Source organism: Sceloporus undulatus, chromosome 1 (assembly GCF_019175285.1).
Source record: "Sceloporus undulatus isolate JIND9_A2432 ecotype Alabama chromosome 1, SceUnd_v1.1, whole genome shotgun sequence".
Lineage (NCBI taxonomy): Eukaryota > Metazoa > Chordata > Lepidosauria > Squamata > Phrynosomatidae > Sceloporus > Sceloporus undulatus.
Window position 1 is genome coordinate 110,375,146 of NC_056522.1, and position 27,761 is coordinate 110,402,906.

General features: G+C 41.2%; 2 protein-coding genes across 10 annotated transcripts in view; one reads left to right on the forward strand and one right to left on the reverse strand.

Moving 5' to 3' along the window:
- The window catches only part of FIG4 (FIG4 phosphoinositide 5-phosphatase), a 117,487-nt gene extending 104,306 nt beyond the window's left edge, over positions 1-13,181 (reverse strand). For both annotated transcript variants that reach the window (XM_042454290.1, XM_042454298.1), the window contains exon 1: positions 13,053-13,181. In XM_042454290.1, coding sequence (XP_042310224.1) covers positions 13,053-13,115 — 63 coding nt within the window. In that variant the 5' untranslated portion in view covers positions 13,116-13,181. The remainder of the gene's footprint in view (positions 1-13,052) is intronic.
- Positions 13,139-27,761, forward strand: part of AK9 (adenylate kinase 9) — a 102,696-nt gene continuing 88,073 nt past the window's right edge. For 4 of the 8 annotated variants that reach the window (XM_042454208.1, XM_042454244.1, XM_042454267.1 and 1 more), the window contains exons 1-6: positions 13,285-13,416; positions 15,636-15,765; positions 17,427-17,490; positions 24,326-24,378; positions 24,926-25,022; positions 27,204-27,316. In XM_042454208.1, the coding sequence (XP_042310142.1) occupies positions 15,649-15,765; positions 17,427-17,490; positions 24,326-24,378; positions 24,926-25,022; positions 27,204-27,316 (444 nt within the window). In that variant the 5' untranslated portion in view covers positions 13,285-13,416; positions 15,636-15,648. Of the gene's footprint in view, positions 13,257-13,284; positions 13,417-14,568; positions 14,701-15,635; positions 15,766-17,426; positions 17,491-19,946; positions 19,996-24,325; positions 24,379-24,925; positions 25,023-27,203; positions 27,317-27,761 lie in introns of those variants that run through there. The other 4 variants (XM_042454234.1, XM_042454217.1, XM_042454226.1 and 1 more) reach the window with 4 other exon arrangements.

Here is a 27,761-nt window from a genome sequence, read left to right on the forward strand (position 1 = left end):
ATATTACCCCATTTTACAGTTATACTGTTGTCTACAAAAATATTGGGCAGTTATGATGGGAAAAGAAAATGGTAGCTCTAAGGAAGCAATTTACTTAAAGCATGCATCTAAGCACTTTCATTTATGATTACTCTCAACTACTGCCACAATAAAAAGCAGCATATCAATTCTGTTAGCTATGAAGAGAGAGAAAAATACAATTGCCCTATCCATTCTACTAAATTTAAAGGAAAAACCTCACTATTTCTAATTGCCTACAAACAATCTACTCAGTTGATCACATTGAGCGCTCCAAGAACATAGTCTAGACTGGATGGTCAAGAGGAGCTCTTTGCAAACATCTTCACTGGAAACACAAAGGTACTCAACAATACTGTTGTGAACTGGTCAGCAAAGTTGTGCATCTGAACCAGAGCTCAGAAATGTTTTTGTGACTTTACCACATTACCCAACAATATAGGCACTGAGGTACATGGGGAGCTGTAGTCCAAAAAGTAACTGCCAAGTTCTGGTTTGAGCTGGCTTATAAATTGTTTTGGATTAACCAGCACTATACTTGTCTCAGAATTACAAATTGTCCCTGTGTCATCTGAAATATACTTGAGATAGAACTTTTCCTGACAGTGTGATTATTTAAAATTGACTCCTTGTTCTAAAATGGGATTTTGTTTGTTCGTTTGATCAAAGGTTACATAAAACAACAACTTGAATTGATTGAAATGGAAAGGTTTCTCACAGGAAACTAAGCACTTGTGAAAAGAGACTTAAAAGATTCGATGGTGTACATTAAATCTACCATCAGATAATCCCTAAAGCAAGAAAAGCAGCTGAAATAAATATAAAGGAAAGAAATCTATGCTTCACTTCGGCACTTTTGTCTTGTAAAATTAATATCCTAATTTAACAGGTATTTATGGTACCTCTAATAGAAAAGGCAGAGACCTCTTTGGACAGAAAAACATACTCATGGTTTGTATAATTTATTGTATTTCCTATTTCCAGGATCCCACCACTCTGAATAACTATCAGCCAGGGACGTAGCCAGAATTTTGGGAAAGGGGGGGGGGGGTTTCCAGACTAAGTGCCACCATTATAATGGGGCTTGGATGCGGCGGCACAGCAGCACGCACTATTCATTGTATCTAACGGAAGGAGGGGCAGACCCCACAGATCCCCCCCTTGGCTACGTCCCTGCAGCCAGTCCCTAATATCCCATTTTTGGGCAAGGTTCTGGAGTGAGTGGTGGCCTCCCAACTCCAGGGCTTTCTGGATGATATGGATTATCTAGATCCATTTCAATCTGGCTTCAAACCTAGCTATGGGGTAGAGACAGCTTTAGTTGCCTTGGTGGATGACCTATGCAGGGAGCTGAACAGGGGCAGTGTGTTCCAGTTAGTCCAGATGGACCTCTCAGTGGTAATGAATCAACAGCACCCATTCCTTGAGACATCAGATTTGACTGTGGTGACACATCCCTTGATTACATCCCATTTGGACTACTATAACGCACTCTACGTGGAGCTGCCTTTGGAAACTGTTCAGAAACTTCACAGGGTTCAAAATGTCACAGCTAGAATGCTGACCAGGCTCAGTGATAAGGAGCATATAATTCACTTGTTGAAACAGCTTCACTGGCTATTGTTTCATTTTTGAGCACTATTCAAAGTGCTGGTCATGACCTATAAAGACCTACACAGCTTAGGTCCAGAATATTTGAGAGACCGTATCTCCCCATATGAACTTGCCAAAGCCCTAAGATCTTCAGGAGAAGGCTTTCTCTGGGTCTCGCCATTATCACAGGCTTTCTTGGTGAGGACACGAGAGAGTGTCTTCTCAATGGCTGCTCCCATCCTCTTGAACTGCCTTCCATGGGAGGCTAGGCTGACCCTCTCCCTCCCAACAAGCAAAACTTTTTTTATTCAGACAGACTTTTTAAAATAATGACAGGGTGGCTTTTACAGGGAGTGTGTGTTTAGTTATGTTTTTAACTTTTGTATGTTTTGATGTTAATTTTGTACTGTTTTAATGATGATATTTATTTATAGCCTGCCCAATCACAAGGAATTGTTTTTACATTCTCATTGTAAAATGTTTTTATCTTGTAGGTCTCCTTGGGTCTCTTTCTGGGAGAAAGGCAGTATAAAAATGAAATAAAATACAATGAAAGCAGATAGAGGTAAAATCTCATACTAAATATGAATTAATGGTTCTGGAATAACACAAGGAAAAGTGCATTTACAGTTGGGCTGAGCAACCTGAAACTCAAAGACTGCTGTTCTAAGGTCTGAGATGGAATGCTCCTTGAACAGGGTTCTTGAACAAAAAAAAACTACAAAGGAAGATTGGAAAGAGAAATAGAAGAATTGGAATGTATCCACAGACTACAGTCCATCAGGAATGGACTGAACAGAGATAATCGTTTCAAGGCACACTACACACATTTCAACATTATCTCTCACTCATCCTCATGAGAGCATCCTTGACCAGTTCACCATGCCCCCCTGTCTCTTTCCTAGGTCGAAAACATACTGCAGAAATAACCCAGTTTGAACCCGCTTTAACTGCCCTGGGTCAATGCTAGGAAATTCTGGGAACTGTAGTTTTGGGAGACATTTCGCCTTCTCTGTCAGAGAACTCTGGTGCCACAATAAACTACAATTCCCAGGATTCCCTAGCACTGAGCCAGGTCAGTTAAAGTGGTCTCGTATTGGATTATTTCTGCAGTGTGTTTTGGATCCTACACTACATTCCAGTACTCATTCATATGGTTATCTCCTCTCCTTGTCATAATGCAACAGTCTTCCTCCTGCAACAGGACCATCGTAAAAACTGAACTTGCCACATCATCTGCATATGCACAAGGATCTGAATTTGAATTGACATTGTCATACACAAATGTCTTATACAGGTTTGTCTCTGGATTCTCTGCTCCAAACATGTATCTGAGGAAGTAGGCTTAAGTCTACAAAGCCCATGCTACCAGCTTCTTTCTTTCCCTTAGTTACAAAGATGCTACAGATCCCTTTCCATACTGATCCTTGGGTATTGTTAAAACTAACAACATCCATTGCACAGCTATAAATATCTTTAAGAGGCATCCATTACACCCATAATGGGAATTATATCTATTTTAGCATAGCCTGACTCTTTCTCTTACCAGTAGAATCTATCAGCATGTCTGGGCAGTTTGTCAGTAATCAAGAACAACGTGGCTTGGAGACTATACAGTACTGCCAATTATCTTCTTGACTTCTTTTATTCTCTGCCTACTCTATGAACTGTCCTATCTAATCCAAGCACTGATGGTGTCTCATTGAGGCAATCCAATCAACACAAATAAAATAATAAAGCCAATCAAAACAGAGATCTTAGATAGGACATCACTCCTGGTTCAGCTGGAGTCTTTAGCAGCCTAAATGTATCAGCCATGCACTTACTAGGAAGTTAATTAAGAGTAAAATCTGCTGATAATTCAATATTTATTGAAATGCGGGCACTGTCATCTCTTTGTTCATATTTGACTAAGTGTTTTGCCTGGAATTAGCCTCTTTGTTCCCAATAATAATAATAATAATAATTTTTATTTATATCCCGCCTTTCCAATTGCATGTACACACATACACACACACAAATACATATAGCTTTCTGCATTATATCTTATGCTCTCTATTTTCTACTCTATAGGTTATACTCTGTACACTACACAGTCGGCACTCCACATTTGTAGCGTTGACTTTTTGCAGCTTTGATCATCTAGGAATCTCTAACTCCTCCAGCACAATTCTGCTTGAAGGTGACCAGAGAATTGTGCTGGAGCACCTAGATGTTCCTAGAGAAAATGTCTGGGCATTTGTAGGTCCTCCAGCATGTTTCTATGATCACCTTCTGGCAGATGTTGACTATAGAGGTGTATTGGGGGACCTGGACACTCCTAGAGAGGAGTTCTCTTAGGTAAAAAGAATAGTGGTGTTTTTTTTATTTGCGGTTTTTCCAGATTCATGGGGGGTCCTTCACCCTTAATCCCAGTGAATGTGGAGGGACCACTGTATGTGTATTTCCAGCATCAAACGTGGCAACCAAATCAGCTCAGCCTACTATCGTGACCAGGAGAGCAATGCAGATGTCATTTCCCATTACTCCAATCTCCAGCACCTCAAAAAAATTTTGGTCAATGCACTGCCAGGCTGCAAAGGAAAGTTTTGCAGATCATGTTCAGTCATTAATAAATCTAAACATGAATCCCCAGCAATTATGTGATCCCAAGTGCAACAGTTATGAGATCCCAAGTACAGGGTGTCAGCAATATATCTGATTTAACAGGATGTCAGATATATATCTGACTGGCGGACTCTCAGACCAGTTAAAAGTTTTCCATGACTGGATGAATAGTGGCCTTGTACAAACAACTAATAAAATCTCATTTTCAGTTAGATGGTGGATTATCATAAACAAGCAGACTTCTCTTGTCTAATTAGCTAAAGACAAGAGATGAATTAAAATCTTATATGATTTGTAATGATATTGTATCTCCTGAGATCCTGGCAGTATTGCCATTGGATAGAAAGTGTAAACAACCTTGGTGTGAGCTCTATAAACAGAGAGAAGATCCCTCTGTTCAGGGCAGGTCTTTGACTTTGATAAGTACCATTCTTGGTAATGCTGATGATAGTTAGACTAATAGATACTGTAATGTAGAATAATGCCTGCCAGGAAAAAGAGATAACTGATTCCTGCATTGTGAATTGCCTGTGAAAAAGTATAGATTTATCCATACAGCTTTATTAGAAGTATGACACATGATACAGAGAATTCCTCATACTATAATTTTACACACACACACACACACAGAGTTCCTTACCAACATTAAATCTACATGGCTGCCTCTTTGTGATGTTTGTCAAAATGAATATACTGTAGTGTTTCAGTGAGATGTACAGCCAGTCCTCTATATTCACAGAGTCAGCTTCCACAAATTCAACCAACCAGTGATTAATTTTTTAAAAAAGATCCAAAAAAGGGAAACATTTTCAGCTGTTCATCATTTTATATTAGAAACACCATTTAACTGCATCAATAGGACTTGAGTATCCATGGATTTTGGTATCCATGGGGGTCCTGGAACCAAACCCCAGAGAATACCAAGGGCCCACAATAAGAGGTTTGATTCCTTACATGAAATGACAATATATAAAAATGTGCCTAGACTGAAAAGTCTATGTTCCTCCCTGAGGGAATGGAAATGTATTTTATTAATTGATTATACCAATAAAACAACCTAAAGGATACCAAATTGCCTGCACATTCTCCCATAGTAAATAATCTGAAATTCCAATACTAAATATTATTTAAGGAGAATGTTGATGCTAATCAATACCATTGTTCACAAACTGGAAGCCTAGGTACTCAGAAAGTGTCTAGAAGTAACCTCAGATCAATACAGGTTAGCTAACAAATAGCAAAGAACCCTCATTCTTTCAGATAAAAGAAACAGGAGTGGCAAGCCACATGGGCTTCAGGTGGGTGGTTGTTCACTTTGAAAAAATTAATTGAATTTCTAACCCAGATACCATTTCCTACAAGCTGCCTGGCATCATCATCATCATCATCATCATCATCATTTCCCGCACTTTTCTCAGAACTGAGACCCAGAGCAGCTCACAACATTAAAAGAACAATACAATTAAAAACATAGAAAAGTGATACATTAAAACAGAATTAAATTGTTACTATATTAAAATAGATTTCAGCAAGTGAGAAGGAACTGATCATCCTTGCCACCTTTTTGGCTCTCTCTAACAATTATGTTTGCAAAGTGTTCATATTATTTTACAACATACAGTAAAATGCAGCACTTAGTGCTAAGCACACTGCATAACATTACATGCATCAAGAACCACATAAAGGTATATTACATGATGTTTTCAGAAAGATAAGTAGAGAAAGTATAATTTTTAAAAGACTGGAACAAACATTAATGGGCTCCATAAAAAACTGTCAAAAAGAAACATTTAAGAGTACTTTTTAAAAGCCAAGGAAAGAGGAACAATGGTCCAAAGCACACTGCAGTAGTAATCCAGTTTGAGGCCACTTTCATGGCCATGGCTCCATGCTGTGGAATGCTGGGATTTCTTGTTTTGTGAGATATTTAGCCTTCTCTGTCAGAGTTCTGGTGTCATAATAAACTACAATTCCCAGGATTCCCTACAACTGAGCCTGGGCAGTTAAAGCAATCTCAAACTGGATTATTTCTGCATTATGTTTTGGACTGCAGAAAAAAAAGATGAGGAAAGCAAGCTCTACAAACACAGGCTTAAACCTGCGGAGGATTGCAGACAATTTGTGTCTGACCTCTATGCAGGCAACCCTCAAACCAAGTTTTTAAAACAACCCTCAACAACAGAGTCTATTCAGAGAAGCACTTTAAAAAGCTAGCTCACAGTTCATTTCTTATATATAATCATTTTTACAGATAGTTTTGTTCAAAACATATCAACTACCTCTTATTTTAAAATATCCTGCTAAAATTTAAATTTAAAATAAAAGCATTTTAATTCAACTTGTTCAGTTATTGATAATCTGTCAAATGCACTGAGTAAAAGGTGGGCTGACTATGAAAATACAGGACTGCGGAGAAAACCTTTCCCATAGTCAAATACTATAAATATAACCAAAGAGATCATATGCTATGTTATTGGATTTACGAAGTTTCTTCATTATAAATCAACAACAGAACAATACACAGATTAATATGCAAATCACTTCCTCTCAACAAACAGTATATATACCCCACTCTCTTCTATGCCAGCATCCTCTGAAGATGCCAGCCACAGATGCTGGCAAAATGTCAGGAAGAAACTCTTCTAGAACATGGCCACATAGCCCAAAAAACCCACAGAAAACTATGCAGTTATTCCACAAATATTTTGCACCTTCACAGTGATGATTACCTTGCATACACCAAGGAGTAACAATTCCAGGTAAAACTATTTCAATTCCAATTTGTAAGACAACAAAATGTAGAAAAGTCGGGGGGGGGGTACTTTTGGAAGACAAAAGACAAGGCTGCACAGTGATGTATCTTACCAGACATTTAGACAGGAGTAAAAATGAGCTGAAGGAACCTGTTCCCTCCTTGTACAATAATGTGACTATATTTGAACATAAAATTTCAATATTCAACTCTGCCTGCCTGCCTCAACCTACAAAGGAAAATATCCACAAGTATTTAGTACAATCAGTCTTCCTTGTTGTGCTGTTTTTTTGGGGGGAGGGGGTAGATTTGTGTATTTCTACAAATCTTCATTATGATACAGACACATGAACACATATACATTATCTAGCTGTGCAACCTCCCAGATATCACTGAACTGCAATTCCCAGCATTCATTGCCAATATAGCCACTGATGAGAACAATGAGAGTTGAAGCTGAACACAACTGGAGAGCCACACAATTACCATCCTTAATATGTCTGGTGAGAATAATCAGAAGTTTTCAGGTGACGGTTTCTAACTTTTACGTATACTATTACCCATAGCTGGGCTCGCAGTCATCCCAGATAAGCAGATGTTTGCCCCTTAATTACAGTATATTTTATCTCCAACATAACCTATCACTAAATAAACTTAATATATCCTAGATTCAATCTATGCTACTTTACAAAGCTTCAGATTACAAAATGAAAAGAAAGCCAAAATAACTGATCACTGTCAATAATAATAAATAATAATAATAAAATTTTATTTGTAGCCCGCCTTTCCAACGATCAAGGCGGGTAACAGCATATACAATTTAACAATATACAATCCATAAAAACATACAATAAAACATTTGTCAATAAAAACATCAGCAACTGCTACAATACACTAACATCTCCAGCTAGCACAATAGTGCAACAGAGAGGGGAGGGTGGGAGTACTTTGGGGTATTAGGGGTATGCCTGCTGGAACAGGTGTGTTTTAAGCCCCTTTTTAAATTGGTCCAGAGAGGTGGCCGAGTGGAGCTCGCCGGGGAGCGAGTTCCAGAGCTTAGGGGCCAAGATGGAGAAGGCCCTCTGATTAGTGCTGGAATATCTCGCTTCCGGAACTCTTAACAACTGCTTCCCGGCCGACCTGAGTGTGCGGGGCGGATTGTATGGAGAGAGGCGGTCCTCCAAGTACCCTGGGCCCAAGCCATTTAGGGCTTTATAGGTAACAACCAACACCTTGTATTGCGCTCGGAAGCGAATAGGCAGCCAATGAAGGTCTTTAAGAACCGGTGTTATATGACTGGTCCTGGAAGATCCAGTGACCAGTCTTGCTGCCATATTCTGTACCAATTGAAGCTTCCGAGTATGGTACAAGGGTTGCCCCATGTAGAGCGCATTACAGAAGTCCAATCGAGAGGTTACCAGAGCATGTACTACAGTTTCAAGGTCCCTCCGGCCCAGGTAGGGTCGCAGCTGGCGTATCGGCTGAAGCTGATAACAGGTGCTCCTGACCATCGCATCCACCTGAGATGTAAGGTGGAGCGACAAGTCAAGGAGCACACCCAGACTGCGAACTGAGTCCTTCACAGGAAGCGTGATCCCGCTCAGGACCGGTGGAGAAATAGCCATCCCCGGGTCCAGGGAACCTATCACGAGCACTTCCGTTTTCTCTGGATTCAAACTGAGTCTGTTTTCCCTCATCCAGCCCATTACTGACTCCAGACAGGCATCCAGAGGAGAGATGCCATCCCTGGTCACTGCATCAGTCGGGGGCACAGAGAAGTATATTTGGGTGTCATCAGCATACTGATAATACCGCGCCCCATGCCTCCGGATGATCTCTCCCAGCGGTTTCATGTAAATGTTAAAAAGCATGGGGGACAGAATGGCTCCTTGAGGGACACCAGATGTAAGTGCCCTCTTATCGGAGCACACGTCCCCCCAGCTGCACCATCTGGAACCTCCTGGAGAGGTAGGATCGGAACCACTGGAGCACAGTGCCCCCAATTCCCAACTCCCTCAGGCAATCCAGAAGGATACCATGGTCAATGGTATCGAAAGCCGCTGAGATGTCCAAGAGCACTAACAGGGACACGCTACCCCTGTCCATGCCCAACAGACATCTGTGGGTAAAAACATGTACAAACAGATGTTTGACCCAAAGTCATCCTGGTTTTTCAATAAAGTGTAAGAGGGAAAGCAGAAGAAGTGCATAGGTCAACTTTTTAAAGTTGGCCTTTGCTAAGCAACAGGGAGATTTTCTAAAATGGAGTAAGTCCTGTAGAAAGAGATGAGAAAAGTCTACTGATTGGAGAAGTAAAATGCACCCAAATGCTATTTTACCCACACTGTCCTTAGATGGTTTTCACTGAAGCAGAATGTATGATTCATATCCACTGTAGTACAAAAGCAACAAGATTTGGGGCCGACTAATTTCCATTCATCTGAAGAAAAATGAGTTTTGAATTGACTTCTGACATTCAATAAAACTACTATAACACCTGTACTTAGACAAAACTACACTGAATTTGTTTAGTATCTTATTAGAATCTACAGATCCTTACATTTGGGGTCTACAGCTACAGAACACAGAATTTTCTAATTTATAGTCAGTTAAAGTTACGTAACAGTATGCATATTTAATCCAGCAAATAGACAAGACTGAAAATTTAGTTGCACAAGCCTAGAAAATGTGTACAGTTGGCCCTTGGTATCCACGGACTTGCCATCCATGGATTCAAGCATTCATGGACTGCAAGCCCACATTGTCCACAATAGAGCATGCACATGGCTGCTGCACCACCATTTGAGACAGCCCCCACTGTCCCCAGTGGCGGTCCATGCACACAGCCGCACTGCCATTAGAGACAATGAATCCCACTGTCCCTAATGGCAGTGCAGCCATGGGCACGCACTGCCACTGGAGACAACAGAACATAAACATCCACTTATTTTGGTATCCACAGTGTGTGTGTGTGTGTGTGTGTGTGTCCAGAACAGATTCCCCACAGATATCGAGGGCCGAATGTACTTCAAAGTCAGTACCCAAAGAAAACAGAAAGGTATGGAGAGTGGTGTCTATTTTACTTTACCTAAATCTTTCGTTAGAAACCAGAAGGATCATTCTTCAAACACCACATTGATTAAGCATTAAATAATTCAAAATATCTAAAGTATTATCCTTACCACCCAATCTTGCTTTTCCACAATAAATATGTATTTGTTTATCTCACAACAATATTCTTCAGCAAAAGGGACAGGGTATTTCTCCTGTTCTCAGATCATTCTTCTGCTGCTCCTCACAAGCACGGTATTTATACCAAATGTTATTCTACGATTTCTTGTGAGTAAGCACCCCAGCCTGCAAAGTGGCTTGAAAGGTTTGCAGACATATTCACGATTAGATTCTCAAACACTGGAGCAATTCTGCATCCTAGAAAGTAGCGTGCCCATCTAGTGTATTTTATGTGGGACTCACTCTCCTGCCAACAGAAGTGGAACACTTGTCAATAGCTGTGTAACAAACAGGACAATTGTCCTTGAGAAAGTCATCTGATAGAAACACGCCCTCAGTTGTTCCATGGATTTTTGTCATCCTTCTTTAGGAGAGGAAGAATACACAGGGGCATATGAGTCTGGCTAGATCAGATCAAGGGTCCATTCAAGTCAAGCAACCTGTTTCTAACAGTGCCAAAATTGATGCTTCTAAGCAGTCTGCACATAACACATGAAATCACCACCATTCATTTTAATCTTAAATGACTGGTATTCAGATGTATTGTTGTTGTGTGTCTTCAAGTCATTTCTGACGTATGATGACTCAAAGGCAAATTTAATACAGGGGTTTCTTGGCACGATTTGTTCAGAGGAGGTACACTGCTTTTTAATCTGAAGCCTCCATTGAACTATCGTGGACAGCTTCCCAGAGTACAAAATACCATATTTTATTGCTAGCAAATACAAGCCACACATCCCCCCTTAACATGTTGGTTGTGATACTATTGCTCAGTGCCAACTTTGTGGTTCAGTATGTCTGACCACCTGAGGAAAGAAAACATGATGAAACAAGTCTATGATTCTAAGTACCTTAAAGCAGAAACCTTTGGTGAGGACAAGTGAGAGTGAGTATTTTCAGTAGCTGCTACCAGCCTATGGAGTTCCCTCTCATGGGTCTAAAACACCCTGCAAAATATATTCCAGTTTGACACTGCTTTAACTGCCCTGGCTCAATGATAGGGAATTCTGGGAACTGTTGCTTTGTGAGACATTTAGCCTTCTGTCAGAGAACCCTGGTGTCACAGTTCCCAGAATCCCCTAGCACTGAGCCAGGGCAGTTAAAGCAGTCTCAGACTGGATTATTTCTGCAGTGTGTTTTGGACTATGGGAAGTTCAATCCAGCAAAGACCTTTTTATTTAGGCAGATCTTTGGCTCTTGATCTACTGTGGCAGAAGCATCTTTTAATGAAGTATGCCTTTCGCTATTTTTAAATTTTGTTTTAAACTGTTTTAATTTTATTGCTTTTGATGAAATTGTGTATTTGGGTGTTTTAACCTTTGCATTAATAGGTTTTGGCTGTCCTCTATTTCATTTTGCTAGGTCCTGTGCCACAAGAAAGTAATGATATAAATTAATAAAAATAAGTAACGCTTAGCTCAGTCTTTCCCAAACATGGGTTGTGACAGCCATTAGGCTAAAATCATGGCTGGGGAATGTGACCCTCCAGATATTCTTGGACTGCAATCCCCCATTATACCTTGCCCTGGCCTAGGGAAGCAAGGGCTGATGAGAGCTACAGTCAACAGCATCTAGAGTCACATGGTCCTCAGCCCTTGCCATAACCTATGATAAATAAAGTTATAAGCCACAGTGGCCCAAATTTGTGAACACCCTCCAAAACCTTCGAATGTGACAGTAAAACTGAAGGATGTGACATAAAAGTCCCACTTTTACAAATCACACTCGATTCTGCAGGACATCACCCTAAATAAGCCTCAGCAACTGCTGCCACACCACAGAATTAATTCAGTTTGACACCCCTTCACCTGCCATGGCTCCATGCTATGGAATCCTGGGATTTGTAGTTTGTTGTAGCACCAGCGCTCTTAAACAGAGAAGACTAAATCGCTCACAATCCCAAAAATCCCAGCATTCCACAGCATGGAGCCATGGCAATTAAAGCAGTGTCAAACTGGATTGTTTCTGCAGTGTGGACACAGCATAGAAGTAAGCCTCACTGAATATCGGGGGGCTCTCTGCAGACACATACAGTGTGTTCAGAGGGCTGATGAGATATTCAGTGGGCACTAGTGGGTGCCTTTCCTAAATACTGCTTCTCAGTCACTGGCCATCATGGCATAGTGGTTAGAGTGTTGGACTATGACTCTAAACACCAGGGTTTGATTCTCAGTTTGGCCATGAAACCCACTGGGAGACTTGGGGAAGTCACACTCTCTCAGCCTCAGGGGACAGCAACAGCAAACCTCCTCTGAACAAATATTGCCAAGAAAGCCCCAAGATAGTGCAATTCCCCACTATCTTAGGGTCGCCATAAGTAAAAGATAGAGAGCCAGCATGGTTTGAGCGCTGGACTATGACTCTGGAGACCATCCCAGCCATGGAAACCCACTGGGTGACCTTGAGCAAGTCACACTCTCTCAGCCTCGGAGGATCCTCTTTGAAGTGGGCTTGCGGCATGACATTCTGCAACACTTGCTGAACTGGACACTATTTATGTCTTTTAATACTTTGCACTAACCAAAAGGTGCGATGCAAAGGCCAGGAAGTTTCTGTTGTTGTTGTTCTTGACAATATATTCTGTCCACTTGACCTTTATGGAAACAAATGGCAAACCTCCTCTGGACAACCCTTGCCAAGAAAACCCCATGACAGGCTCGCCATATGTCGAAATGACCTGAAGGCACACAACAGCAACACACCCTCCAAACTGTGTCCTTCCTTTAAGAGATTTTATACTTCAGCTCCCAGGAGCCTCAGCCAAGAGTCTGGGATTCTGGGAGTTGACGTCCAAACTCTCTTAAAGGGCACAGTTTGGGGACCGCTGGCCCAAAGCGTGGGCGCTACTTACAGCTCTGGTCTCATACAGCACCAGCTTCTGCACAGAGCTGATGATGGGGGCCGCCGCGGGCATGGCCACCCCTGGGCAGGGAGCAGCTCCCGCAGCAGAGCCAACACACGGCCCTTCCGCAAGATTCTGCGCAGTCGCAGGAGAGTGACGTCAACAAGCAGGGCCGCGGCGTGGCTCCCCTTGACGCCACGGCGGCCATTTTAGGTGAGGGAATGACGCGATACATACCACACCAGCAAGGCATAGAACAGGGCTAGCCTCGCCTCCTTCTCAGAGGGGGCAGGTCTTGTCGCTTATTATGAAGCCTGCAGCCAAAAGAGAAAACAGCGTTGAAAGGCTGCATCCACACTGGAAAAATAACCCGGTTTGGCAGCGCTTTAACTCTCTGTCTGGATCAAGGCTATGGAATTCTGGGAGTTGGAGTTTGTTGTGGGGCCTAGAGCGGTTGCAGGCTTCAGGCTAAACAGTATTTAGGGTGTTTGTGAACTCAGGCTGGCCCAAGGAGGACGATGAGGCACCATAAAATGGAGGGCATTCGAGAAAAGCTAAAAACTCCCCTAGAAATGTAAAGTCTATGCTATGGAATCCTGGGAGTTGTAGTTTTCCAAGAGTGCTGGTGCCTCACAAAACTACAAATCCCAGGATTCTGTAGGATGGAGCCATGGCAGTTAAAGCGTAGTTAAACTGCATTATTTTGACAGTATGTGTGCCTCCAAGTCCTTCACAACTTTATGGCGACCTTAAGGTTTTCTTGGCACGATTTATTTCAGAGAGTTTGCCATAATTTGCCATCCTCTGAGGCTGGCTGAGAGAGTGTGACTTGCCCAGGGTCACCCAGTGGAAATGGATCCCTGGCCTCCAGAGTCGCACATTGCAGAAATAATCCAGTTCGAGACCGCTTTAACTGCCTTGGCTCAGTGCTAGGGGATTCTGGGAAGTATAGTTTTGTGAGGCATTTCGCCTTCTCTGTCAGAGAGAGCTCTGGAGACAACATAAATTCCCTAGTAATGTATTGAGTCAAGGCAGTTTAAAGCGTTCTCAAACAGGACTATTTCTGCAGTGTGTTTTGGACCCTATAGGGCCTGAACAACAGCTTGCCAAAAATAATAATCCAGTTTGAGACCACTTTAACTGTCCTGGGCTCAGTGCTAGGGGATTCTGGGAACTGTAGTTTTTCTGAGACATCTAGCCTTCTCTGCCAGAGAGAGCTCTAGTGGTGGTGTCACAATAAACTACAGTTCCCCTGCTTCACTGAGCCAGGGCAGTTATTGTTTCTGGCAGTCTGATCACTTGGAATCACTAGCTCTTTCTAAAAGCGTTTAGTAGCAGACGCGCTTTAATAAAACACTTCAGTCAGGGGGAATCTCCAAAGCCAAGAGCTCAGCCCCGCCCCTTTCTCCCCCCCCCCCCGCGTGGTTTTGGCTGTTTAACGGCCTCAACGGACACGAGCCGCTTTTTCAAAACAAGCCAGGCCGCGTGCGAGCGCGCCGATTGGCTGAAGGGAAAGGGGGTGGTCCCAATAGAGGCGGGGGCGGGGCTCGGTCTCCTAGGTTACGAGGAGACACAAATCACTGCGGCCCAGTGATTTCAGTACAGCCGCCTTTGAACCCAGATTGTTTCCAAGGGAGGCTGAGGGACCCACCGCGCAGTGAGTGCTCCCTGGGCGCCTCCCTTGCCACTTTCTCTGGCCCAGCTGCCTCCTTTTCCTCTCCCTCTTAGGCCGCATCCGCGCTGGAGAATTAAACTTTCACTGCCCTGGCTCAGTGCTATGGAATCCTGGATTTTGTTGTTTGGCCTTCTCTGTCAGAGAGAGCTTCGGTGCCACCACAAACTACAAATCCCAGGGTCCCATAGCACTCAAGCAGAGCAGTTAAAATGGGGGGGGGGCTCAAACTGCATTATTTCTGCAGTGCATGTTGCAGCTTTTAGGTTGCATCCACACTGCAGAGATAATTCAGGTTGGCACCTGTTTAACTGCCATGGCTTTTTGCTGTGGAATCCTGGGATCTGTAGTTTGTGGTGGCACTAGAGCTTGCTCTATAAATCATACATAGAATCGTAAAACTACAAATCCCAGAGTTCCATAGCACTGAGCCAGGGCAGTTAACATGGGGTCAACCTCAATTATTTCTGCAGTGTGGATTCAGCCATAGTTACTACTGCTGGAATGTGGATTTATTGGCTCCTGATTCCTTGTATTATTATTATTATTAATCATTATTAAGCTTTATTTATATAGCACTGTAAATGTACCATTTGCAAGACTCAGTGTGGTCTGGAGGGGAGGATGGGGAACCTTTGCTTTCCCCAGGTTTTGGATTGCAGCTCCCATAGATTTTCCACCACTGACCAAATTGACTGGGTCCTCTGAGAGTCGAAGTTCAAAACATGGTTCTCCACCTTTTTTGCTGTAGTTAAATACAGCCTCTAGGCTGATAAACATGGCTGCCAGGATTTACTTAAGTGTCACTGTGATTTAGCAATATAGTTAGTTTGTAGGTTTAAGGGAGCTTGTCAGTAAACTATACCTCTGATCTGCCGAAGTCCTGGTGATCTGACCAAGTCACACTTTTTTCTTCCTAATACAGGTTTAATTATGGCATCTCAACAGGAGGAAAAGCCCTACCCTTTTGTAGATATATATGACGAAGATGAAGCAGACCGAAACTTTCTTCTGTCTAAGCCTACATGTTTCGTCATCCTTGGAAAACCAGTAAGAATGCTCAATCTGACTATGCTAGCCCTGCAGAGAAGAATCCGATTTGATTCCCAATCCAGTTTGTGTTTACTTGGAAGTAAGTTCTGTTATGCTCAGTGAGGTTTACTCCTAGGCAAGTGTGCAAATAGTTCATCATAGGCACACATACAAGAGGGGAATTAAGCCCCACTGAACATAATGGGGTCTTGCCTCTGAGCAACCACACACTGCATTGTTAATGAGCTTAGCACCACAAACTTTTTCTCATAGTTAATAGTTTCTGATTATTTGACTTACATTTTTAACAACATTCAAGTTTTTCAGAAGTACACATTTTTCACAAGAAAAACTCCAGCTAATGGATTTTGTAGGTTGCTACAGATATTCCATCTCATCCTTTTTCATAACAAATCTGATTTCTGATCTTCATTGTGTGTGAATGTTGGAAAAGATAAAAATAGCCTGTGGAGACTGGTTTATCCATGCCACTGCTGCACTGAAAGATTTCTGTAGCAAGCTCCATGCCAGGCAAAACAATGACTCAATATGCTACATCTCATGCTGTGGTGGCAATATGAAGCCATCATGTCAGAAAGCTCTTCCCATGTGCAGAGTTCCAGTGATGAAGGTACCATGTAAATTGATATTTAATTCTGAGTAAGACAAACATCACAGTCTTACTTGAAAGTAGGCCTTATTGCTTTTAAAACAACTGACTTCCAAATAAGCACATTTGTATATAAGCACTTTACACGAAAAAGCAAGTTGCACTTATTTATATGGGATTTAGTTTTGTCCTAAATTTAAGATTAGGTTGGTTGAAGCTTAGATACTTTAAAACCCTAAGCATTTTCTCCCACTGAGTGAATGGAGTTCATTAGAGAGAATTGTAGAAAGGACCTTGTGGGGCTTTGTCACAGTTCTAAATGTATTGGCTATGATTCAGCAAGCCAAAAGCTGTATATGCTGCAGATGTTTGGGGTTCTCTTTGACTAAACTGTTGTTGAAACTCTCTTTGCTGAATTTCACAAGAAGTTTATAGTGACTTAGAATTTGTGTTGTTGGGTATTTTCAGGTCATTTCCAGCTTATTGTGATCCTAAGGTGAACCTTCCATGTGGTTCTCAAATCAAGATTTGTCCAGAGGGGATTTGCCATTGCCTTCCTGTAAGGCTAAGAGAGTATGACTAAAGTCATCTGTGGCTGAGTGGGGATTTGAATCTAGGTCTTCCAGAGTCTTAGTCCAATACACAACCACTACATACTGGCTCTCTAATTAGAATAGACCCACTGAATCATTAGAACTTACACATGTTTTGATGTGCCAAGTTACCATTGATTCAGTATATTCACTCTAATTGGATTTAAGTCAAGAGGAAGCTTTGTGAAAACAGATCCAAAATCAGGGCTGCCAGTCATCTGGAGTGCAGTGTGAAATATTTCCACATGAGGGGCACAGTTCAGAGAAAGTGCAGGTGCATACAAGAGCAAAAACAAGAGCTAATATGTATATGTCGTGACAGCTAGTAACATGAAAGTGCAAATGGAAATTCTAATCACCTGTTAGAGTAAAGATCAATATTTTATTAGCTGTTGTCTTTCCATTGTACTTTATTACTTCTGAAATAACACAAGAGTATTTTAACATTAAATAATCATTTTGTTTGTTTATTTAAGGGTGTTGGAAAGAAAACATTAGCTAAAAAATTGGCCCAGTTTTGGAAGTGCACGCTCATAAATGGTAAATATTAAAATGTATTAATTTAATATTTTTCATTCCTTGCATTTTTGAATTATTTCTAAGATCCCAAAGCCCTATGCAGTAAATAAAATTACCTACAATGTTTTCCATAATTATTGGGGCAATGCCCTTTGTGCCACCTTCTGGGTGGCTTGGGAACACAGCATTTACACGCCGCTTGCTCCCAAGCCACCCAGAAGCCACCTGGCTGTTTACAGAGGGGTGGCTTCATGATGCTCCAGTGGTGCGGTGTTTACACACTGCACGCCACAGGAGTGTCATGAAGCTGGCTTCCAGCCACAGCACAGGCAGAAAAGCCAGCTTTTTGCTACCCGAAAACGAAATGGCTATTTGCTACTCCTTTTTCAGGTGACTTCAAGGCAGATTGGGGCTGCGGCGTGCAGTTGCTGCGGCCTCAATCCAGCTTCGGAAGGGCTGGCTTCTAGCAACCCCTTCTGCCGGTCTATTTTGCCCCATACACTCTTTTTTCAGAAGAGGATGAAGTGTTATATAGATAATATGAAGAAACATTTAGGGAAGTGAGAGAGAGTGGATAGCCCAAGATCACTCATGGCCAAGTGAGACTGCGCCTTGGTCTCCCCAGTGTCGGCTAATGTGAAAAACAATAGATCATGAAGGGATTTTTGTAATGGTTTTACATTTTCAGGGATGTTGAAGTGCCCTTGCCTATCTTTGTGTGCAATATATGAACTGGAATTGGATACATTTGCTCCTTCTGATGATAGAACAGATTTTGTCAAGTAGGTATTCCCCACCCTACCCTAGTAGTGCTCTGCACACTCTCAATCTGTTCCAGAAGACTGGAAAACCCTTTGGAGTACATAGGAAGCAGGGAGCTGCAAGAGAATGAGGGGAGAGAAAATTGCTTTTAAGAAACCATGGTCATGCAGATTAGCTCCACAATATCAGAAAGAACTCCCCTCTTAATGGATAGAGAAAAGATATCTGTTTACCCCTAAACTGTAAGGCATGGATGGGCATCACAATGCAGCCCACCAGGTGCTGTTGGAGTGAAACTACCGGCATAGCTAGTGGTGAGGAATTCTGGGATCAGCAATTCAACAATGTCTGAAGAGCTGCCTGATTCTCGGGATGGCAGGGTATATCAATCCACGGCATCTGGGTTTTTTCCCAATTATGCATAGATTTCTCTCTTGAAATTTGCATTGGTATTGAATAGGCTGACAAAAACACCATTTGAATCATTAGCTGAAGCATCACTAAGGGGTCATTCCCCCTACAATTTAAAGCAAATCACAAATCGGGTTATATGACCTTCATTCTCATTGAGAATCGATTTCGATCCTTATTCGATCAAATTCTGTTGTGATAAAGCGGAGCAAAAGGGGAAAAAATGAGTTTTCTGATAGCACACTTTTGGCGGTTCTTTTTAGAAGAATCGATTCTGTTGTATTATTATAAGTTGTTATTTTATCATTTTTGCTGCTTTTGATTTTAGATTGTACGCCGTAGGCAGGTTTAACTGTATCTTGGTTGATGACTATGAAAATGCTGTGTAAACTTACGGCGCTATATAAACTATAATAAATAATCATAATAATAGTGCATTTCCAGTAAGTGGGAACGCCAAATCAGAATTGATTCATTCTGCCAGGAGGTACAAATGGCAGAGGGATGCTGCCTTTTTGTTTTGTTTTTGCTTTAAAAAAAAAAAACTAATTGAAAAATCGATAGATAGATAGCCAAGGCAAGTAGTTGCTTGACCAATCTATCGATATTTTGATTAGTTTAATTTTTTTTAAAAAATGTGTCCCCCCCTCCTCCTCCTCCTGGGTCCCCCAACCTTGCCTCCGTGCCTGCCGGCCTTGGCTCTCTCCCCTAGCTGTCCCTGCTGGACTTGGCTTTCCCCCTGGCCTTGGCTCTTCCCCCGCCAGCCTCCTCGCTGTTCCTGCCAGCCTTGGCTCTCTGCCCTTGGCTTGTGCTCCATCACCGGCTTCCCCTATCCCTGACTTGAAGTAGCGCAAACTAAATGGAAATGAAAAAATAAAAACCAATTAAACTGGCATAAAAAAGATCCCCTTTTACAGTGAGAACAAGGAATCTTTTGAAATCAGGTAGAGACACAGAGAGGAGCCGAATCACAACCCACGTTATTCTGTCAGTGACCCCTAAGACATCTGACATTTAAGGTCTATTTCTTGGTGGCTATCACATCTGCAAGAAGGGTGTCAGAGCTATCAGCATTATATATCATTCCAAACTTATGCAAGTTTGAAGAAGACAGGTTATACAAAATGTATAATGAGAAAGGGCTACAGTGACCAAATTTATTTACCAGTGTTCTTTCCTGGTGCCAGTCATCCACAGGAATGGATGTAGCACACATTAGATGTAAAGAGGGCAGTTCAAATCTGTAAAAATAGAATGCCAACAATTAGGAAAAAAGAGGCATTGTTTGTGTACTTCTATCCTAGAACAACAGGACATAGGGCATCCAGAACAGCAATAGGAAGATGGATCAAAGTATGTATTCTACAGTGCTACGATTTAGGGGGGAAACGCGACCAAAAAATGTGTGGCCACATTCTACAAGATCTATGGCTAAAATATAAGCATATGCGACATCTTCTTCATTACAATATATATGTGATGCTGCAGGTGGGGCAAAGCCAACAACATTCATAAGGTCTACAAAATAGATAAATATAAATCAGTGCAAGCAGCATTTGGAAGAACAGTGCTGCAGGCAGTTGTGGAAGCATGCTAGACCCACCCAGGGAAAAGGGCATGGGTAAATCTCAGATGTCGTGGATTAATATAGCCTGACATCCTGAGAATGAGGAGTTGTACTTGCCATGAAGGGGCAGAAGTTTATCTGTACAGTGTCTAAAATTGATGCAGAATTATAGAATCAGTACTGGAAGGGACTGCAAGGGCCATCTAATCCAATTTTTGGTATGAGTATTACATCTCCAAATATTTTTTAAAATTGCCATATTCAACAAATTTAACATCTTACATTAATTAACTTCTTACAAGTTAACATAAATTGGCCACCAGACTCATGTAATAACAGTACTGGGCTTCTAATTTTATGCAGAAAGACTAATAAAGAATATTATAGTGAAAATTCTGCTTTGTGGGATACATAGGGGGGAGGGGGGGAGAGAGAGAGTATTTCTGGACAAAGTTCATAGATATTAATAATAATAGTTGTTTTCTTCATTGTATTTATTAGAATAGAAATATTGGCTTGATCCACTTTGCGCTGGCCTGGCCACATGCCACAACCCTAGTACTTGGTGGCAGCGTCATCATGGTGGCTTCCCATCTATATGGGGGGTCGCCATGATTACGTCACGCATGTGTCACACGGAGTGGCGCATGCATGATATCTCCACATCACCCCAGTCCGCTTATGGCGGCCTGGGTGCGGTGTGGGAAGGAGCTCTGAAACAGAGCTTTTGGGAGCTGCATTGTTCCCGCAGCAACCAAACGGCTGCAAGAACAATGCTGGAGAAAGGGGCTGGGCGGTCTCTTTCTCCTATGTATGGCTCTGGCTCCTGGGGTGTCCAGGGGCATGAAGCCCCAAGGGCACCTCTTTTCCGCGATTGGGGCTCCGCACGGCTGCCGGTGAGGCTGCCCTGCCCCCAACCCGGAGGCCCCAATCTAACCAATTTCCACCCCAAATAGGAGTGGAAAAGTCCATTTCTATTTGAGGCGGGGAAAAACTGCCCCTTCACCTGGTGGCTTTTTGCTGGCTCTGGGGCAAGTGGCATCTGAACGCCATGCCCCCAAGACACTGGGAAATGAGCTGGCATGTAATCGCTGGCGCAGCTTCCGGGCGACTTGGGGGCATGGTGTATCTAAACACCACACCCCCAAGTTGGCTACTAAAGATTTTGTTGGAATGCTACTTCTTTATTTCCTTTAGGAAGCTTATATAGGGATCAGCATTCTTTTATCCTTGGGTGCAGAATGTACTTTGGATAACTGATTGTGCATCTAACAGCTTTTTGACAAAATAATACATTACTGCTCCAATTTTTCTCACCCCATTTCTCTTCCCCCTACCATCCATTTATTAATCCAGGAAGCATGGGGCGGATGGAGTCCTATTCTAGCATCTTTAGCCTTTGTGAAGTGATTTAAGGGAAGCATACTTTCTCTCTGGTGTGTAATTGGGCAACCTCATCACTTTAACCACTTATTGTTATTTTCAATTAAGATCTTCCCAGGGACCAGTATGCCCCAAAGAGAAAAAGGTGTTCATCTCCTGGTGATCTTGCTTTTGAGAGCAGTTGTTTGACTTAAATGTGTAAGACTGAATTGAGAGTACATCACAGCAAGGCAGTGATTGGATTCTTGCTCAACTCAGGGCTGATCTGGCAGGACTCTGAGTAAAATGCTAAGTCTGTAAAGAGAGGACTGACCACTTACCCAGTTTATTAGACAAAGAATAGTTTATCTGAAATTCTACTGAAGAATCACATTACACAATTAGACTTAAGATTTTTAAACTTCAATCTGATTTTCCATTCAGTCTTAAAGAAGGGTCTTATGTTAACTTTGCTCTATCAATTGTTTTCTTTACACATTTTGGGGTTTCATCAACTAGAAAAACATGGGAGCCCTCTGGTGGCTAAAACTGCTGTTCTGATTGTTTGTCAAAATCATGGTCAAAATGACATAACCTAGTTAAAAAAAACCAGCCCTAATTTGCAGTTCCACATGGCTGCTATGAAGGGAGAGGTAGCACTGGGGAATGGAAGGAGTGTTTATCCTTTTCCTCCCACACTGTTTTCTCTCTTTAATAGTGGGGTTTTCACAGCCCTGTTAGAACGTTTCAGTTGTATTTGCTTTCTCATAAAGCTGCAGTGTGTGTTTTAAGATATATATTTTAATGCATACCTGTATTTAAATAAGTGCATTCCACATTTTTAAAAGAGGATGATGATGATGATGATGATGATGATGATGATGATGATATCTGGGACAAAATGTTTTGTTGCTTAGCCAAATGTGTGGTTATTTGTTCTCATTGTTAACTGTTGTCAAGTCAACTTCAACTTCTGGCAAACCTATGAATGACAGACCTCCACACAGTTAAACTATGAAATTACTGACCTTAAGATATAGTGGTGGCTATCAAATGGGTTTTAAACAAGGTTAAATAAATTAATAGAAGTTAAGGCATGCAATAGCTATTAGTCTTGAATCTGTATGATATCCAGTTCAGAGACAATATGCCTATGTTCACTAGTTGGTGGAGGACAACAGCAGAGATGACTGTTATCCTATGAACTTTTTGTCTTATCCAACACAACTTTTATTCTGTTGTTAAAACAGAGAAAAGTGGCTAGCTGAAGTTCTTAGTGGAGCGAAATTCCAGGATCTTAAGTCAGAGATGGGGAAAACGTGGCCATCCAGGTGCTGCTGTGTCCCCTATCAGCCCTAGTCACTGTAGCCAGTAGAGATGGATTGTGCGAGTGGCAATTCAATGTTATCTGGACGGTGAGATGTTCACCATGCCTGCTCTGAGCAAATTCACTGGCTGCTAAGGAAATAAGCAGTTGTTTCATTGGTTTCAGGAGAAGGGAAGTACATCATAGTTGCCTAGAAATTGTACTATGTACATATCAGTCATTTCAGGGTTTCAAAGTGGGTGAAGTTTTATCCTTTGTCTGCTAGGAAATAGCAACATAATTTCCATTCCTTCCACCAAGACTGGCAGCATAGCTGACATAGATGAATTCTGACTAGTTGTGAAACAAAAAAGAAAAAGGTTGGCAGGAACTGTTTTAAATTCTTTTTTTAAAGAAGAAGGCAGAAACAAAGGATGGTAATGCTTGGTAAGGTAGAAGGCAGCGAGGCAAGAGGAAGACCACATTCCAGATGGATAGACCCGATCAGGGAAGTCAAGGACTTAAGGCTACAAGACTTGAGCTGTTGATGACAGGGTGAACTGAAGGCCTGCCATTCATAGGTTTGCCATAAGTTGAAGTTGACTTGACAACAGTTAACAGCAAGAACAATTAACTAAAGCAAGGTATAATTTTACCCTAATAAATAAATGCTTCCTGCCTTCTGCTTGTCTTATTCACTTTATTATTGAGGGAAAGAAGTACATATGTATTTGTGTGCATATGTATTAGGTTTCTATCCTGTTTTCTCCACAAAAATTGGACTTAATGTGATTAATAAATGAAATAAGTACAGTTGAAATCATAGAACAGGCTGATGAGCACAGTGTTAAACGTAATTAAAACAAATTAATTAAAATGCAGGACATTTCTAGCACATACCCTCTTGCAGCTCATCTTATATGCTTCTGTGGACTAAGACTTTAAAGTTGGTCTCCATAGTTTGTGACATGCAACATCACACAGCCCATAAATTGTGTATATGTAATGGTCATGCTTGCTTTGAACACTTTGAAATATTAAAGAATAAATTGTCTTGTGATAATTATTATCAGAATTATTATCAGAATTATTAAAGGGATTTCAAATATAGTCAAGTGTTATGTTGCAAGGACAGCTTAAATTGCAAGAATACTTCATGTTTTCCATGGTTTCTTAATGATGTTTAATATGTTGTGATCATGTGGCCTCCATATTGTGAGGATATGTACAAGCACATTTCTATATTACACTGCAGGGTGATTATGTAACAGGGGTGTATATATGGAATCTCTTTAATTAACATCACAGTAATTCTGTGTTACATTTATTGCTGATTAATCACCCTTTAAAATAGTTTAAGATCCATTATATAAATTTGTTTCATATATCATGCATAAATCATTGCTGAGACAGTTGCAAACTTCTTTATGGTGTGTCCTTTTTAAAAGCTTCAGAGCTTATAGAGGAGAACATGACAGCAGAAACAGAATATGGAGTCAAGGTAAAGGCTTTACTGTTTTGTTTTTTAGGGGGGGGGCTTCTTTTGCTTTCTGATTTATTCTTCTTTAAACCTATGGCTCTCTCAAAGTAATGCCATAGAAAGCCTGGTTCATTGCATAGTGCTCAAAGCAGTGGATTAATGTGTGATTCAACTGTAAGACAATAGAGAACTGGAATGGCAATGTAGGCAAAAAGATTATAGCTTTGCTTGCAGCTTAAAGTTCTATCATCTCCAATGAAAAGAATCCTCTAGCAGGTGAGTTCACCAGAGACAGAGAGGCATATACATAGAATCATAGAATTGGAAGAGACTACAAGGGCCATCCAGTCCAACCCCCTGCCATGCAGGAAATCTTATTTTAATAAATAATAAACATAGTTGAAAGAGCTTTGTTAGAGACCTTTTAGAGAGCCACCATCAGTTGCAACATACAATATTGGGCTAGATGGATAGATAATCTTACCTGATAGCTTTTTATATTAACTGTGTATATCTTCTTACATAAACACAGTATGATAATACAATGTTGTTGTTTTTTTTCCTTTAGAGTAAGGAATTGCTTTTTGAGGGTCAAAGTGTTCCTGAAGAATTGCTTATAAAGATGCTTCTGAATAAACTTGAATCTCCAGAGGTTATGCACTTTGGTATATGTTTTTTGTTTATTGAATATGCTCCCCATAGTCCTAGAAATAAATCTCCTTCTTTTTAGGCAAAATATATAGTTTTGTAATTTGTGTATTAGGTACCTGATAGCTCTGACCATAAGGAATGCATTTTGACATTACAGTGTTACCCCGGGATACGAATGCGCTGCCTTACGAAATTTCCGGGTTACGAAAAAATCCAATTGAAAAAAACTGTTCCGGGTTACGAAGGTTATTTCGGGTTACGAAAGAAATTTTGGTGCTTTTCGGCGCTTTTTCGCACCAAATCGCGGCTTTTCCCCATTAGTGCCTATGGGGTTTCGGCTTGCGAAAGCCTTTCGGGTTACGAAAGCGGCGGCGGAACGAATTATTTTCGTAACCCGGGGTAACACTGTATTTATTAGAATAATAAATGGAAGAGACCTCAAGGGCCGTCATGTCCAACCCCCTGCCATGCAGGAAGACCCAATCAAAACACTCCCGCCTGATAGCCATCCAGCCTCTTTTTGTAAAAAATACAAAACAAAACTCAAAGAAGGAGAATCTACCACATTCCAACAGAGTGCACTTTAATATTAGAAATCATCTTGGAAATGTTTTATTGCCAGGTAACATAGAAATCTTTTTTTAAAAAATTACAAATATTCCAGATATTGCACTTGAGGGTTCTCCTCTTATACTGCATATTTTGAGACCTCTGTTAAATGTAGGATACATTTTTCAACTAATGGAAAATGGTACTCTCTCTGTTTTGTACTCATGCAAACTCACACATAGTTTCAAACATGGCCCCAGTTAACCATTTTTGTGTCACACGAAGCAAGGTAACTCTATGATTGTGGCTGTTCTCATACTAGATGTTTCTAGAACAATCCTTCTTGCCAAACGGCATTGATCAGACACTTGTTATTTTTAGTGAGAGAAGAAACTGTCATTGGGTTGGATCCACTAATACACTTCCCAGTGACAGAAAGGTAATAGAAGACTTTTGATAAAGAACAGCTGTTCCACTGCCTGAGCGAGAAAGAAAGAGTCCTGCTAATTTTCCTCTCCCTGTGCTGTTTGCTAAGTCAAGTTGTGGGACCTTCCAGAACAGTCTCCCAATCCTCCAGAACATTTAGCAAGCTAGGGAGGGGGCAAGGATGGGGGCAAGGGCAAGGAGGGGCAGAAATGGTGGACATTGCTCCTCCTCTTTCCACCAGTATGAGTGTACTGAATAATAATAATAATAATAATAATAATAGGATTTATTTATATGCCGCCCAATCACTGGGAATCCGGGTAGTTTACAACAGAGGGGATAATAGATGGTTCCCTGCCCTCAGGCTTACAATCTAAAAAGACACGACACAGAAGGAGAAGGGAATGGTGAGGGGGGAGGGGATCAAGTCCAGCATTCTTCTCTCCCTCGGAGGCCTGGACCAAGGCAGATGGACTGCAGGGATGGCTATATACATCAGGATAAAACTTTGCAAGGATAGAATAGTTAACTCTAGGTGTATTTTTTATTTGTCACTTATAGACAACTACTATAGTGGTAGTATATAATGGGTTGTATATTCAGAACTGTTTTATGGTTTACTGTAAATCAGAATTTACAGACTTTGAAAGTAACATAATTGTTACTTGTTATTGTGTAAAGCAGTCAGGGCTGTTACTCCATGAGGCAGTCACCTCAGACAACAACGCTCAGGGGGTGGTAAAGACACTGTCCTCCCTCGCCACTGATCTCAGTGATAGATAGGTCCCCTGGGTTTGGAGCACAACCCCTCTTGACCAAGGTTAAAAAAAATAAGACCCTAATTTTTCATGCCACTTTTAATATTTGACAATGATGCTTGTAAGGATTCTAGAATCCATCTTCTTAGTGGCAGAGAGCACATCCACTACACTTGGATTACCCTGAATACAGTCACTTGTGTTTTAATTCAGCTTGTGATAGCTATAACATACCTAGTTATGTGACTGGAACTATGCTCAATGAGAAACAGTTGCACTTGCAATAGGGAATTGTTTATTCTTCTTTGTGGCAAGAAGAGAACAGAAATCAGCCACTTTTTATCTTGTATCATTTTTAATTAAACATCCATAAGTAGTTCATGCATACTGTAAAGTGTGCATATTTTAAATATTTTAGTTGAAATATTTAGAACAATTTTTGTTGTTGTTTGTTTTGTGCAGGCTATGTTCTATGTGACTTCCCTAGTCTTTCTGAGGAATTCATGAGTATACCGGAACAGATAGACAGAATTAGAAACTTAAAATTAAAACCAGATTTCTTGATTAATATTAAGGTAATATCAGTTTCTGATTATTTCTTAGCCAACTTTGTACTTATCCTACAAATGTGATTAATTGAGTAGGAGTATAGTATTTGATTTCTGTATTTTGTGTTATGTGTGTTGCATGCCTTCAAATCATTTCCAACTTATTATGCTGGCTATTGGCTGTAATAAATGAACTGGATTGTTTCCGACTCATGGGAACCCTAAGGCAAACCTATAATGGGGTTTTCTTAGCAAGATTGGTTCAGAAGAGGTTTGCCATTGCCTTCCCCTGAGACTGAGAGCATGTGACTTGCCCAAGATCACCCAGTGGGTTTCATGACCAAGCTGGGTATTGAACCCTGGTCTCCAGTCCAACACTCAGCCCACTATGCCACACTGACTGCTTGTTTCAAACATTCTGACTGCTTCCACAACTAAAGCAGACTTTTTTTTGGATATGGAAATAAGTAGT